The sequence below is a fragment of the Scyliorhinus canicula genome, chromosome 12 (genome assembly GCF_902713615.1).
Source record: "Scyliorhinus canicula chromosome 12, sScyCan1.1, whole genome shotgun sequence".
NCBI lineage: Eukaryota > Metazoa > Chordata > Chondrichthyes > Carcharhiniformes > Scyliorhinidae > Scyliorhinus > Scyliorhinus canicula.
In genome coordinates this window covers 102,402-116,742 of record NC_052157.1, presented here as the reverse complement: position 1 = coordinate 116,742, position 14,341 = coordinate 102,402, and the positions used below count along the sequence as shown (strand labels likewise).

The 14,341-nt window shown below is 52.7% G+C and overlaps 1 protein-coding gene across 1 annotated transcript in view; it reads right to left on the bottom strand.

Annotated features, from left to right (window-relative positions):
* Positions 1-14,341, bottom strand: part of LOC119974800 (cartilage intermediate layer protein, nucleotide pyrophosphohydrolase) — a 67,060-nt gene that overhangs the window by 18,801 nt on the left and 33,918 nt on the right. Inside the window, exon 4 of the mRNA XM_038814065.1 lies at positions 1,047-1,361. Within this exon, the coding sequence (XP_038669993.1) occupies positions 1,047-1,361 (315 nt within the window). The remainder of the gene's footprint in view (positions 1-1,046; positions 1,362-14,341) is intronic.

The following is a 14,341-nucleotide window of genomic DNA, read 5'->3' as shown; positions in this document are numbered from 1 at the left end:
AGCAGTGTTAACCCGGGTCCCTGGCACCGTGAGACAGCAGTGTTAACCCGGGTCCCTGGCACTGTGAGGCAGCAGTGTTAACCCGGGTCCCTGGCACTGTGAGACAGCAGTGCTAACCCGGGTCCCTGGCACTGTGAGACAGCAGTGCTAACCCGGGTCCCTGGCACTGTGAGACAGCAGTGCTAACCCGGATCCCTGGCACTGTGAGGCAGCAGTGCTAACCCGGATCCCTGGCACTGTGAGACAGCAGTGTTAACCCGGGTCCCTGGCACTGTGAGACAGCAGTGTTAACCTTGATCCCTGGCACTGTGAGACAGCAGTGTTAACCCTGATCCCTGGCACTGTGAGACAGCAGTGTTAACCTTGATCCCTGGCACTGTGAGACAGCAGTGTTAACCCTGATCCCTGGCACTGTGAGACAGCAGTGTTAACCTTGATCCCTGGCACTGTGAGACAGCAGTGTTAACCCTGATCCCTGGCACTGTGAGACAGCAGTGTTAACCCTGATCCCTGGCACTGTGAGACAGCAGTGTTAACCCGGGTCCCTGGCACTGTGAGACAGCAGTGTTAACCCGGGTCCCTGGCACTGTGAGGCACCAGTGTTAACCCGGGTCCCTGTCACTGTGAGACAGCAGTGCTAACCCGGGTCCCTGGCACTGTGAGACAGCAGTGTTAACCCGGGTCCCTGGCACTGTGAGGCAGCAGTGTTAACCCTGATCCCTGTCACTGTGAGACAGCAGTGTTAACCCGGGTCCCTGGCACTGTGAGACAGCAGTTAACCCGGGTCCCTGGCATTGTGAGGCAGCAGTGTTAACCCGGTCCCTGGCACTGTGAGACAGCAGTGCTAACCCGGGTCCCTGGCACTGTGAGACAGCACTGTTAACCCGGGTCCCTGGCACTGTGAGACAGCAGTGCTAACCCGGGTCCCTGGCACTGTGAGACAGCAGTGTTAACCCGGGTCCCTGGCACTGTGAGGCACCAGTGTTAACCATATATTACTGTTGGGATATAAGTTGTAAAGTTCTTCCAGGAGTCTCAATTATTACCAGATCTCTTCAGTTTGACTTCAATGGTAGAAATTTTGCTGTTGTTTATATTCAGTGTGACAACTGCTGTTCCATAATAAGGCTTCTTAATTTTTAACATTGTTTTGCCATCAGGACAAAGACCGGGAATTTGAAACTTTCCCTTTTCATCGCAGTTGGTCAGGAATTTATCCGGATTTCCCCACAGGTGGACAGTTGCTTTGGAGGCTGGAGCACCGTCTTGTAGACGTACAGAACCGTAAAGGTGATGTTCTTTGCAGATGCACTGACTGCATTCGTCATTGACACGACCCACAACACATCTCAGCTGGCAACCTGCAACGCAAGCCGCAAAATCAACTGATTCACATCAACTGTTTCAATACAAAATAATTAACATGTTTGAGACAAAGAAAAACATCCACAGACAGGAAAATAATGATTTTAGCAAACTAAGGTATCTGTTCATTTAGAATATTCTACTCTTTGGAAATCCATAAAGTAGCAAATGAATCTGTTGGTTTAACAGGTCAATGACCTTCTGCAATTAAAGAGATGAGATTTTCATCTTTCCATCTGAATGTTAAGCATTGCCAACGTGATGGGGAGAATTCAATGGAACAAAATCAGGTGCCAATAGTTACTGGCCCAGTAATAAAGAGGGAAAATGACCACGGGGACATTGTTCCTTCAATGCTTGAGAAATGTGCAGCTACACAGCAGGCCAGTTACAGATAGGCCACATGCGTGTTAGCGTGACTGCACATACAGGGACCACAGAGTGCAACAGACAGACTATATCCTCTGGTACTTGTCACTTTACAAGATAGCAACATCTCACAAACATCTCTTTCTTTCAGGAACTAGTGTTGTGGATGGCAACTTTACTGGAATCGGTGACAGATCCGGGGCCCAGTGGAAATCTTATCTGCGTAACATGATCTCGCCCCATTTCTCTGACCAGTGGAATCTGGGAGGTCAGGTCAGAACAGGGGGATTCCCAGAAACAAACTCCTTAGAGGCAGAAACCAATTGGTCTGAACCAGGACTCGACCACGAGACCAGAACTTCCACAGCTCTTGGTCGTGAATAATCTCTGTGATGTTAAACGAATGGATGCTGTGGTGTGAAGAGACAAAAGTCCAGCTCCTTTTCACAAACACCTTTATTTCACTTTAACAGACTCTGCACTAAACTCAATCATCACATCACAAGATACAGAGGCCACCTGAAGCCCCTTTACATATCAGTGTCAATCATTGAACACTTAACATAAATGAGACAATCATTGAACATTTAACATAAATGAGACAACTAATTGCAATGTCTCTTAACCCATTACTTAACATGCGATTCAGACTCAACAAAGTGATGACTCTGAGTGTCATCACTCACCCTCTTCCCCAGGTAGTGACCCTGCTGTAATGACCCCACAAAGTGCAATAATCCCCCCCGGATTCGATTTTAGAGCTGAATGGGTCGAGTTAAGAAGCACCAACGGGCAAAAAAGATTAGTCGGTGTGGTATACAGACCACCAAACTGCAGTGGTAATGTTGGGAATAGCATTAGACAGGAAATCAGAGATCATGTGATAAAGTAACATCTGTGATTATGGGTGACTAATCTGCATATCGATTGGGTGAGTCAAATTAGTCACAACCAGGCCAACCTCAAGAGTGTACTGCCCAAATTCCACCAAAACATCTCCTGTCCCACCAGGGGCGCCATTGACCACTACTACACAAACATCAAGGGCGCCTATTGATCCATCCCCGGACTGCACTTTGGGAAATCAGACCATAAGACTGTGCTCCTTCTCCCGGCATACAAGCAGAAACGTAAGCAGGAGAATCCGGTTAAGAACGTCGTGCAGTGCTGGTCCGAGGAAACAGAAGAGCTCTCACATGATTGTTTGGAGACAGTGGACTGGTCCACATTGAAGAACTCAGTGACCAACTTAAATGAGTATGCCTCCACCGTCACCGACTTCATCAGCAAATGTGGAGAAGACTGCGTGCCAAAGAAAGCATAACGTACGTTCCCAAACCGGAAACCATGGCTCCCTATTGAAGGACAGATCTGAGGCGTTCAAGCCAAACAACCCTGACCTGTACAAGAAATCCAGGTACGACCTCCGCTAAGCCATCCGAGATGCCAAGAGGGAATATCAAACCAAGCTAAACTCACACACTAGCGTTACAGACTCGCGGCGATTGTGGCAAGGCTTAAACTACATTACAGGCTACAAAGCGAAGACGAGCAGAATCTCTGGCAGCAGTACACCCCTCCCTGATGAACTCAATGCATTCTATGCTCGGTTCGAGCAGTAAACAATCAAACCGCTGACAACTGCCCCAGCAGCCTCGGACACACGCATACCCACCATTGCAGCTTCCAAAGTCAGATTGACCTTCCTGAAAGTGAACCCTCGGAAGGCGACGGGCCCGGACGGGATCCCTGGTCGTGCACTCAGAGGCTGCGCGGACCAGCTGGCAGAGGTTTTCACAGACATCTTTAACCTATCCCTACTCCACTCTGAGGTCCCCACTTGCTTCAAGAAGACCACCATCATACCGGTACCAAAGAAGATTTCCCTTAAATTGCCCTTGGTGTCCAAAATTGCCCTTAGTGTTGGGTGGGGTTACTGGGTTATGGGGTTATGGGGATAGGGTGGAGGTGTTGACCTTGGGTAAGGTGCTCTTTCCAAGAGCCGGTGCAGACTCGATGGGCCGAATGGCCTCCTTCTGCACTGTAACTTCTATGATAAATCTATGAAAACAGTAAGGCAACAAGAACAGTTCAGAGACTAGGAATCCCGCAGCGATGGCCTCACCTCCTGACTACCTGTAACCTGTCCGGCATCTATGATAAATCTATGATAAGAACCAGGCAACGTAGTTCTGCTTAGACTCAGGGGAAGGCAGAGACACAGATTTGGACTTTCTCAGTTCTACCTGGTGATTTCAATGCTTTCCAGCCAGCCTGTGAAAGTTTAATTTCTGATTAAAGAGCTGCAAGCAGGGACTTCCGGTGGCGTGGGCGAGCAGGGGCGTGGGCGAGCAGGGGCGTGGGCGAGCAGGGGTGTGGGCGAGCAGGGGCGTGGGCGAGCAGGGGCGTGGGCGAGCAGGGGTGTGGGCGAGCAGGGGCGTGGGCGAGCAGGGGCGTGGGCGAGCAGGGGCGTGGGCGAGCAGGGGCGTGGGCGAGCAGGGGCGTGGGCGAGCAGGGGCGTGGGCGAGCAGGGGCGTGGGCGAGCAGGGGTGTGGGCGAGCAGGGGTGTGGGCGAGCAGGGGCGTGGGCGAGCAGGGGCGTGGGCGAGCAGGGGCGTGGGCGAGCAGGGGCGTGGGCAAGCAGGGGCGTGGGCGAGAAGGGGCGTGGGCGAGCAGGGGCGTGGGCGAGCAGGGGCGTGGGCGAGCAGGGGCGTGGGCAAGCAGGGGCGTGGGCGAGAAGGGGCGTGGGCGAGCAGGGGCGTGGGCGAGCAGGGGCGTGGGCGAGCAGGGGCGTGGACGAGCAGGGGCGTGGCCAGAGCAGCGGGGGCGGAGCTACGAGGAGGCCGGCCCAAGGCCAGAGCAGCGGGGGCGGAGCTACGAGGAGGCCGGCCCGAGGCCAGAGCAGCGGGGGCGGAGCTACGAGGAGGCCGGCCCGAGGCCAGGGCACCATGTAAGTCGGGTGCTCCACGTCGGATAGCTCCCACCTCGGAGGAGGAAGGAAGGCTGGAACCTGGTCCCAGGGGAGTTCGGGATGAATCCAGAGAGGAAAGGAAGACAGTTGGAAGATTTAAAGAAATTTAAAGAAGTTTGGTGAAGTTTTTTTCCTCCTCTTTGTCTTTAAAAAAAAAATAATTCAGATTGATGAAGGACAGAAGGGTGGAGGGAGAGAGAGGAGAAGAGAAAGAAAGTAACAAACAATAAGCCGCTAAAGGATGCGAAAAGCAGCGTCGAAGAAAGGAGGAAACGCGGGGTCGCCGCTGAAGGAGAAGACGAATAAAAGTGATGATAGGATGGCGGAAGCCGAACTGCAAAGCGGGGCCGCACTATTCTCGATGGAGAAGGGGACCGAGGAGATGGTGGGGGAGCTGGAAAAACAGTTTGCGAGGCACATGGAGGCCTGGAAAAGGGAGACTGCGGCCGCATTGAAGTTACTGGTGGAGGAGGCAATCGCCCCGGTGAGGGTGGCGGTGGCAAAGGGATTGGCCAAGGTGAGAGAGCAGGGCGAGAAGATGAAAGAAGTGGAGGAAGCCGTGTCATGGCACAGCGACCTGGTCACCTCGATGGGAGATGAGTTGCGGAGGGCTGTGGAGATTAATAGAGGTCTCCGAGCAAAGCTGGAAGATTTGGAAAACCGCTCAAGGTGGCACAATGTGAGAATTGTGGGCTTGCCCGAAGGGACAGAGGGCCCAAGGCCAACACAATACTTCGCTAAGAAGTTGGCAGAGCTGATGGGGGAGGGTGAGAGCCCCTCCCAGTACGAGCTAGACCGAGCCCATCGGTCATTAAGGCCGAAGCCCAAAGTGAACGAGCCGCCAAGGACAGTAATTACCTGTTTCCAGAAGTTCTGCATGAAGGAGAAGGTATTAAGCTGGGCGAAGCAGAAGCGGGAGGTGCTATGGGATGGTACTACGGTCCGGATCTACCAGGACTTGATGGTGGAGTTGGCAAAAAGACGAGCGGCGTTTGGGCGAGTGAAGGCGACGTTGTACAAGAAGGGGGTACGGTTTGGTATGGTGTACCCAGCGAGGTTGAGGGTAACGTATAACGGCAAAGACTTTTATTTTGAGACAGCGGAGGTGGCTGAGGCGTTCGTGAAGGCAGAAGGCTTGGGACAGACATGAAGAGCGGAGCTGGAAGAGAGACTGTGGACTGTGTTTGAACAATCGGAAAATGTATAAATGTTATAACTTTCTTTTTACGGATTTGTATTGTAATCTACTTCTCTTTGTATTGTTATAGAGTTTAAGTTAATGGTGGGTTGATGGGCGCTCTGTGTTGCGATGGTTAAATGTTTTGTTAATGAATTGTAGGGGTTGGATTGTTGGGTTTGGTCTTTGTTTCTCTGGGACTGGGTGGAAGGGGAGGATATGTCTTGGCCGGTGGGGGGGGGGGGGGGGGGGGGGGGGCACCCGCACTAGCTAACTAAAGTCAGTCAGCTAGTGAACGAAGGTGAGAGGAGAGGAGGGCTGCGGACATTGGAGCCTGGATAGCAGGCGTCAATGGGCCTATGAGGCGAGCGACAGCGGGGGGAGGGGATGGATGGATGCTGGGGGATGTTGTTTCGGGGGAAATGTAGGCGGGGTTTTCGGGAGGGGGGAAGGGGTTTGATGTTAACAATGGACAGGGGCGGGTCAGACTTATGGGGCAGGGCCTGGGGGTATGATGATGGTGGATAAGAAAGGTGGAGGGGGGTTGAGAGACCCCCAGTAAGGATAGTCACGTGGAACGTGAGAGAGCTGGGAGGTCCGGTCAAGAGGTCAAGGGTGCTTGCGCATCTTCAAAGTCTGAAAACCGATGTGGCAATGCTGCAGGAGACTCACTTGAGGGTGAAGGACCAGGTGAGACTGAAAGAGGGCTGGGTTAGCCAAGTGTGTCACTCTGGATTTGATGGAAGGGCTGGAGGGGTAGCAGTGTTGGTCAGCAAAAGGGTACGCTTCCAGATGGAGAAGGTGGTGGCAGATCAGGGGGGTAGATACGTGATTGTGGCCGGGGCGCTGGAGGGGAGATTAGTGGCGCTGGTAAGTGTATACGGTCCCAACTGAGACGATGTGGGATTCGCGAGGAAGGTACTTGGTGCAGGAGCCACGGTTGGACAGATCACGGCCGCGCACGCTGGTCCCATCGGGGGGGGGGGGGGGGGGGAAGGCGCTGGCTGGGCTAATGGTGGAAATGGGAGGGGTGGGCCCTTGGAGGTTCCTGCACCCAGGGGAACGGGAGTACTCGTTTTTCTCAGCAGTCCATCAGGTATACTCGTGGATCGACTTTTTTGTGGTGGGAAAGGCTTTGCTGGCTGGAGTCAAGGGGTCGGAATACTCTGCAATTGCAGATCACGCTCCACATTGGGTGGATATGGTGCTGGAGAAGGGGGTAGCGCAGAGACCGGGGTGGAAACTGGATGTGGGGCTTTTGGGGAACCAAGTACATAGAACATAGAACAGTACAGCACAGAACAGGCCCTTCGGCCCTCGATGTTGTGCCGAGCAATGATCACCCTACTCAACCCCACGTATCCACCCGTAACCCAACAACCCCCCCCCTTAACCTTACTTTTTAAGGACACTACGGGCAATTTAGCATGGCCAATCCACCTAACCCGCACATCTTTGGACTGTGGGAGGAAACCGGAGCACCCGGAGGAAACCCACGCACACACGGGGAGGACGTGCAGACTCCACACAGACAGTGACCCAGCCGGGAACCGAACCTGGGACCCTGGAGCTGTGAAGCATTTATGCTAACCACCATGCTACCGTGCTGCCATGTATTCTGTGAAAAAATTGAAAAGGTAATTAAGGAATATGTAGGTTTCAACTGTACGGGTGAGGTGTCGAAGGCAGTCGTCTGGCAGGCTCTAAAGGCGGTAGTGAGGGGTGAGGTAATTTTGTTCAAGGCCAGGGTGGACAAGGAGGAGAGGTTGGAGCGGCAGAGGCTAATGGATGAGATGTTGGAGGCAGATAGGAGGTATGCAGAGGATGGGGACCCAGCGATGCTGGGAAAGAGGAAGGAACTACAGGCGAGCTTCGACCGACTATCCACCAGGAAGGCGGTGCACCAACTGAGGCGAGTGAGGGGTGCAGTTTATGAGCATGGAGACAAGGCTGTTAGCAGGTCAGCTCCGGAGAGAGGCAGCGGCAAGGGAAATTCTTCAGGTAAGGGATACGGCAGGGGAGTTGGTGGTGGCTCCGGAGCTGATTAACAAGGTTTTTGAGGAGTTTTATGAAATGAAAATCGCTTATTGTCACGAGTAGGCTTCAATGAAGTTACTGTGAAAAGCCCCTAGTCGCCACATTCCGGCGCCTGTCTGGGGAGGTTGTACAGGTCAGAGTCACCCAGGGGGAGACCGTAAGATGCAGGAATTTCTAGATGGGTTGGAGTACCCAAGGCTAGGGGAGGGGGACAGGGCCGGATGGGTTTCCGGTGGAATATTATAAAAAATGTAAGGATAAGTTGGGACCCCTGATGGTGGGGATGTTTGAAGAGGCGATAGGGAAGGGGGTGCTGCCACAAACCTTGGGGCAGGCATCGATTTCACTGTTGCTAAAAAAGGATAAGGATCCGACGGAGTGTGGGTCATATAGGCCCATATCACTTCTTAATGTGGACGCAAGAGTATTGGCGAAGGTACTGGCGGGTAGGCTGGAGAGGTGCCTCCCGACGATGATAGGTGAGGATCAGACGGGGTTGGTGAAAGGGAGGCAGCTGTTTTCGAATATTAGGAGGGTTTTGAACGTCGTTATGGCACCGGCGGAAGGGAAGGAAACAGAGGTGGTTGTGGCATTGGATGCCGAGAAGGCGTTTGATCGGGTGGAATAGGGGTACCTGATGGCAGTGCTGGAACGGTTTGGGATTGGACCAATATTTGTGAACTGTGTAAAGTTATTATATAAGGAGCCGAAGGCGAGTGTCCGCACGAACAATATCAGCTCGAGATACTTCTCTCTCCACGTGGGACGAGGCAGGGATGTCCTATGTCCCCCCCTGCTGTTTGCGTTTGCGATTGAGCCGTTGGCCATCGCATTAAGAAGTTCGGGAGCATGGAAAGGAATAGTGAGGGGGGGGAGATAGAGCAAAGGGTGTCCTTATATGCCGACGACTTGCTGCTGTATGTGTCGGAGCCGAGTGCGTCGATAGGAGGAATATTGGAGTTGCTGCAGGTATTTAGGTCTTTCTCTGTGTACAAACTGAACTTGGACAAGAGTGAGTATTTTGTGGTGTCTCAACCGGGGGTGGGGGCAGGGGTAGGGGGGCTGCCATTCCGTAGGGCAGGGACTCACTTTAGGTATTTGGGGGTGCAGGTTGCCCAGGAGTGGGGAAGGCTTCGCAGGTACAACATCTCTAGTTTGGTGGGGAGAGTGAAAGCCGACCTGGCAAGGTGGGATGGTCTCCCTCTGTCACTGGCGGGTCGGGTACAGGCGGTTAAAATTAATGTGTTGCCGCGATTTCTGTTTATTTTTCAATGGCTACAGATTTTCCTGCCAAAGTCCTTTTTCAGGGAGATTGAGGGAAGGATTACCTCGTTCATATGGGGAGGGAAGGTGGCCAGAGTGAGGAAGGTGCTGCTACAGAGGGGAAGGCAGGCAGGGGGTTTGTGTCTCCCGAACCTGGGGCAAAATTCTCCCCTACCCGGCAGGGCGGGGGGTCCCGGTGTAGCGGAGTGGCACCAACCACTCCGGCGTCGGGCCTCCCCAAAGGTGCGGAATTCTCCGCACCTTTAGGGGCTAGGCCCGCGCCGGAAGTGGCTCCCGCTCTGCCGACTGGCGCCAAGCTACGCCGGCTGGCGTTGGGGCTGGCCAAAAGGCCTTCGCCGATCGGCGTGAAGCCGCGCATGCGCCGGAGCGTCAGCAGCCACTGACGTCATCTCGGCGCATGCGCGGTGGAGGGGGTCTCTTCCGCCTCCACCATGGTGGAGGCCGTGGCGGCGGCAGAAGAAAAAGAGTGCCCCCATGGCACAGGCCCGCCGGCCGATCGGTGGGCCCTGATCGCGGACGAGGCCACCGGGGGGCACGCCGATCGGCGGGGCATGATTCCCGCCCCCGCCGATTCCCGGGTGGCGGAGAATTCCGGCCACGGCAGGGGCGGGATTTGCGCCGGCCCCGGGCGATTCCCCGACCCTGCGGGGGGTCGGAGAATTCCGGCCCTGATGTACTACTACCGGGCGGCGAATGTGGAGCTGGGTCAGAGGGGTTGATTCCCAGTGGGTCAGAATGGAGGAGAGTTTGTGCAGGGGGTCGGGGCTGAAGGCGCTAGCAACAGTGCCTCTCCCGATAGCTCCTGGGAAATACTCAGGGAGTCCGGTAATAATAGCTTCATTGAAACTCTGGAGGCAGTTTCGCCAACACTTTGGGTTGATGCTGATGCTGAGGGAAATGCTGATTCGGGAGAACCACAGATTTGAGCCAGGGAGGTGGGATGGAAATCTTCGGAAATGGGAAGAGAAGGGGATTAAGACTCTAAAAGATTTGTTTCCTCGGGGTCGATTTGCAGGATTGAGGGAGCTGGAAGCGAAGTATGGGCTGTAGTAGGGAGAAGTGTTTAGATACATGCAGGTTCGGGATTTTGCCAGGAAGGAGATACAGAGCTTCCCGGAGGAACCGGCCTCCACATTGCTGGAGGAGGTGCTGACGGAATGGAGAAAGGGGCAGTGTCAGCGGTGTACAGAGCTATGTTGGAAAAGGATAAGGCATCAAAGCAAAGTGGGAGGCAGAATTGGGAGAGGTTATAGAGGAGGGGGGTCTGGTGTGCGGCGCTCCAGAGAGTGAATGCCTCCACCTCGTGTGCGAGGTTGGGGCTGGTACAGCTGAAGGTGGTGTACAGGGCGCACCTCACAAGGGCGAGGATGAGCCGATTCTTTGAAGGGGTAGAGGATGTGTGTGAACGTTGCCGGGGGGGGGGGGGGGGGGGGGGGGGGGGGGGTGCTAATCACGTTCCTATGTTTTGGTCCTGTCCAAAGCTAGGGGAGTACTGGAAGGAGGTGTTTAGGGTAATTTCCAAGGTGGTGCATGTGAAACTGGACCCGGGTCCCTGGGAGGCCATATTCGGGGTGTCGGACCAGCCAGGGTTGGAAACGGGCGCGGAGGCAGATATAGCCTTCGCCTCGTTGATCACCCGAAGGTGGATCCCGTTGGGATGGAGAGCGGCCTCTCCACCCTGTGCCCTGGCGTGGCGGGGGGACCTGTTGGAATACTTGACCCTTGAGAAGGTTAAGTTCGAACTGAGGGGAAACTCGGAGGGGTTCTACAAGTCATGGGCACTATTCATTATGCACTTTCAAGAACTGGATAACATTGAACATTAGGTGGGGGGGATGGGTGGGTGGGTTGGGTGGGGGGGAAGGGGTCTGTGATTATTAAAGATGGCTCTGGATAATCCCTGATTCCTTTTTTGTCATTTGTTTATGTAAACATGTGGGTTGATGTTTGGGGGTAGGTGGGAGGATGGGATCGTTGTTATTGTTCTTAGGTTTGACATATTTGTTGTTGATTATTGTTTATTGTTGGTGGTGTAAATTCGGGAGAAAATGTGAAAAAGGAGGAGAATAAAAATATTTTTTGAAAAAAGAACCAGGCAACATGCCTCAATGATTACCGCCCGGTGGCCCAGACTTCAGTTGTAATGAAGTTCTTTGAGAGGTTGGTCATGAAGCGCATCATCTCCATACTCCCAGAACACCTTGATCCACTGCAATTTGTCCACAGCAGATGCCATTTCCCTGGCCCTACACTCATCCCCAGAGCATCTTGACAACAAGGACTCCAACATCAGACTCCTATTTATTGACTCCAGTTCCGCCTTCAACACCATAATCCCAGCCAAGCTCATATCAAAGCTCCAAAACCTAGGACTTGGCTCCTCATTCTGCAACTGGATCCTCGACTTTCTGACCCACAGACTACAACAACACCTCCTCCACGATAGTCCTCAATACCGGGGCCCCGCAAGGCTGCGTACTTAGCCCCCTACTCTACCCCCTGTACAACACAACTGTGTGGCAAAATTTGGTTCCAACTCCATCTACAAGTTTGATGACGATATGACTATAGTGGGCCGGATCTCGAATAACGAGGAGTCAGAATACAGGAGGGAGATAGAGAACATAGTGGAGTTGTGTAGCGACAACAATCTCTCCCTCAATGCCAGCAAAACTAAAGAGCTGGTCATTGACTTCAGGAAGCAAAGTACTGTACACACCCCTGTCAGCATCAACGGGGCCAAGGTGGAGATGGTTAGCAGTTTCAAATTCCTAGTGTGCACATCAGCAAAAATCTGACCTGGTCCACCCACGTCAATGCTACCACCAAGAAAGCACAACAGCGCCTGTACTTCCTCGAAACTAAGGAAACTTGGCATGTCCACGTTGACTCTTACCAACTTTTACAGATGCACCATAGAAAGCATCCTATCGGGCTGCATCACAGCCTGGTATGGCAACTGCTCGGCCCAAGACCATAAGAAACTTGAGAGAGTCGTGAACACCGCCCAGTCCATCACACAAACCTGCCTCCCATCCATTGACTCCATCTACATCTCCCGCTGCCTGGGGAAAGCGGGCAGCATAATCAAAGGCCCCTCCAACCCAGCTTACTCACTCTTCCAACTTCTTCCAACGGGCAGGAGATACAGAAGTCTGAGAACACGCACAAACAGACTCAAAACCAGCTTCTTCCCCGCTGTTACCAGACTCCTAAACGACCCTCTTATGGATTGAACTGATCTCTTTACACATCTTCTCTACTGAGTAATACTACACTCCATATGCTTCACCCGATGCCGTTGTCTATATATTTACATTGTGTGTTTTATGTTGACCCTATTGTGTATTTTCTTTTCATGTACGGAACGATCTGTCGGGACTGTACGCAGAACAGTTTTCACTGTACCTCGGTACATGTGACAATAAGCAAATCCAATCCCCCGTACAATAGAGGAGGAATTTCTACCGTGTTTTTGGGTTGGTTTTCTGGACCAACACGTTGAGGAACCAACAAGGGAACAGGCCATCCTGGACTGGGTGTTGTGCAATAAGAAAGGATTAGTTGACAACCTAGTTGTGAGAGAACCCTTGGGGAAGAGTGACCATAATATGGTAGAATTGTTTATCAAGGTGTTGATTCTGAGACCAGGGTCTTTCGCCTCAATAAAGGTAACTATGATGGTATTTGGCAGGAGCTGGCAATGATGGACTGGGGAACATTACTGAAGGAAGGACAGTGTGCAGGCAATGGCAGCATTCAAGGAACGAATAGGTGAATTCGAAAAGTTGTTTATTCCTATTTGGCGGAAGAGTAGAAAGGGACTGTGGCCAAACCATAGCTTATAAGGAAATTTAGAGATAGCATTAGATTAAAAGAAGAGGTATACAAATTAGCAAGAAAAAGCAACAGACCCGAGGATTGGGAACAGATTAAAATTCAGCAAAGGCAGACCAAGGGATTGATTAAGAAGAGGAATATATGACTTCTGGTGGTGACCATGAGCTGATTGGCTGCACACAAGGTGGCTCCTGCGTGGAGGTGTTGGTTTTGGTCCTTTCTGCCCATTTAATGAGTGACCTTTGTGGATAAAGTGTGAAGTGAGAGCAGAGTGGAGGTTTCTCTCCCAGAGTTTCACTTTGGCGGGGGTTGATTAAGTAGGGTGCTCCTTCCCAGGGCCAGTGGAGACTCGATGGGCTGAATGGCCTCCTTCTGAACTGTAAAACCTATGATTCTATGTATCAGACCTGGCAAAAGTCAGAGAGAGAGCCTGAGCTGAGGAGTTGGAAGATGCACATGACGCAGCATCATTGGATAAAATGGCAGAGGGGAAGGGGCGTCATCGCCTGTAACACTTCCGGTGGAGTCATTGGTGGATTTTGTTAAGGGGGAATTTTGGCGACCTCAAAAGGAGATGCAGGGAGAGTGGTTGAGGGCGATTGAGGAGCAGCAGCCCCTCTTGGTGGTTGTTAGACCGTGTGGAGAAGTGTTGGATGCGATGATCCAAGAGGTGGAAAGGGCGATGTCGGACTATAATGACCGGATCGTTTCATTGGGGGGGCGATGCTGGGGGAGGCCATGAAGGTGCTGCGTGTGAGGGTGGATGATCAGGAGAGTCGGTTCAGGTTGCAGAACCTGCGAATCGTGGGTTTGCCGCAGGGAGGGAACGAGTGACATGGGCTACGTCTCAAGGATGTTTGAGAAGTTGGTGGAGGAGAGGATCTTTGATAAGGCCCCAGAGGCCATTCGGTTCCTGAGACAGAGACCGAGGGCGGTGGTTTTGTTATACACAAATTCCAGGACACGGAAACTATTCTGAGGTGGGCCAGGGCGATTCGAGACTGTAGCTGGGAGGGGAATCAGATCCGGATTTACCAGAACATTGGGGTTGACCTGGCCAAGCCACAGGTGGGATTTAACAAGGCCTAGGCGGTGCTGGTTTGTTTTGTGGTGCTGTACCCAGCCAAACGTTGGGAAACTTTTAAGGGCAGGGAGCATTTATTTTTGTGAATTAGTTGCGAAATCCAGGAATGTTAGAGGCTGCTGTATTGCCCTTCAATCTAACTCAGCGAGAAATCAGTGAACCATTGTTGGAAGAAACAAAAAAGGAGTAAACTTGGGGAAAGCATTTATCAGGTT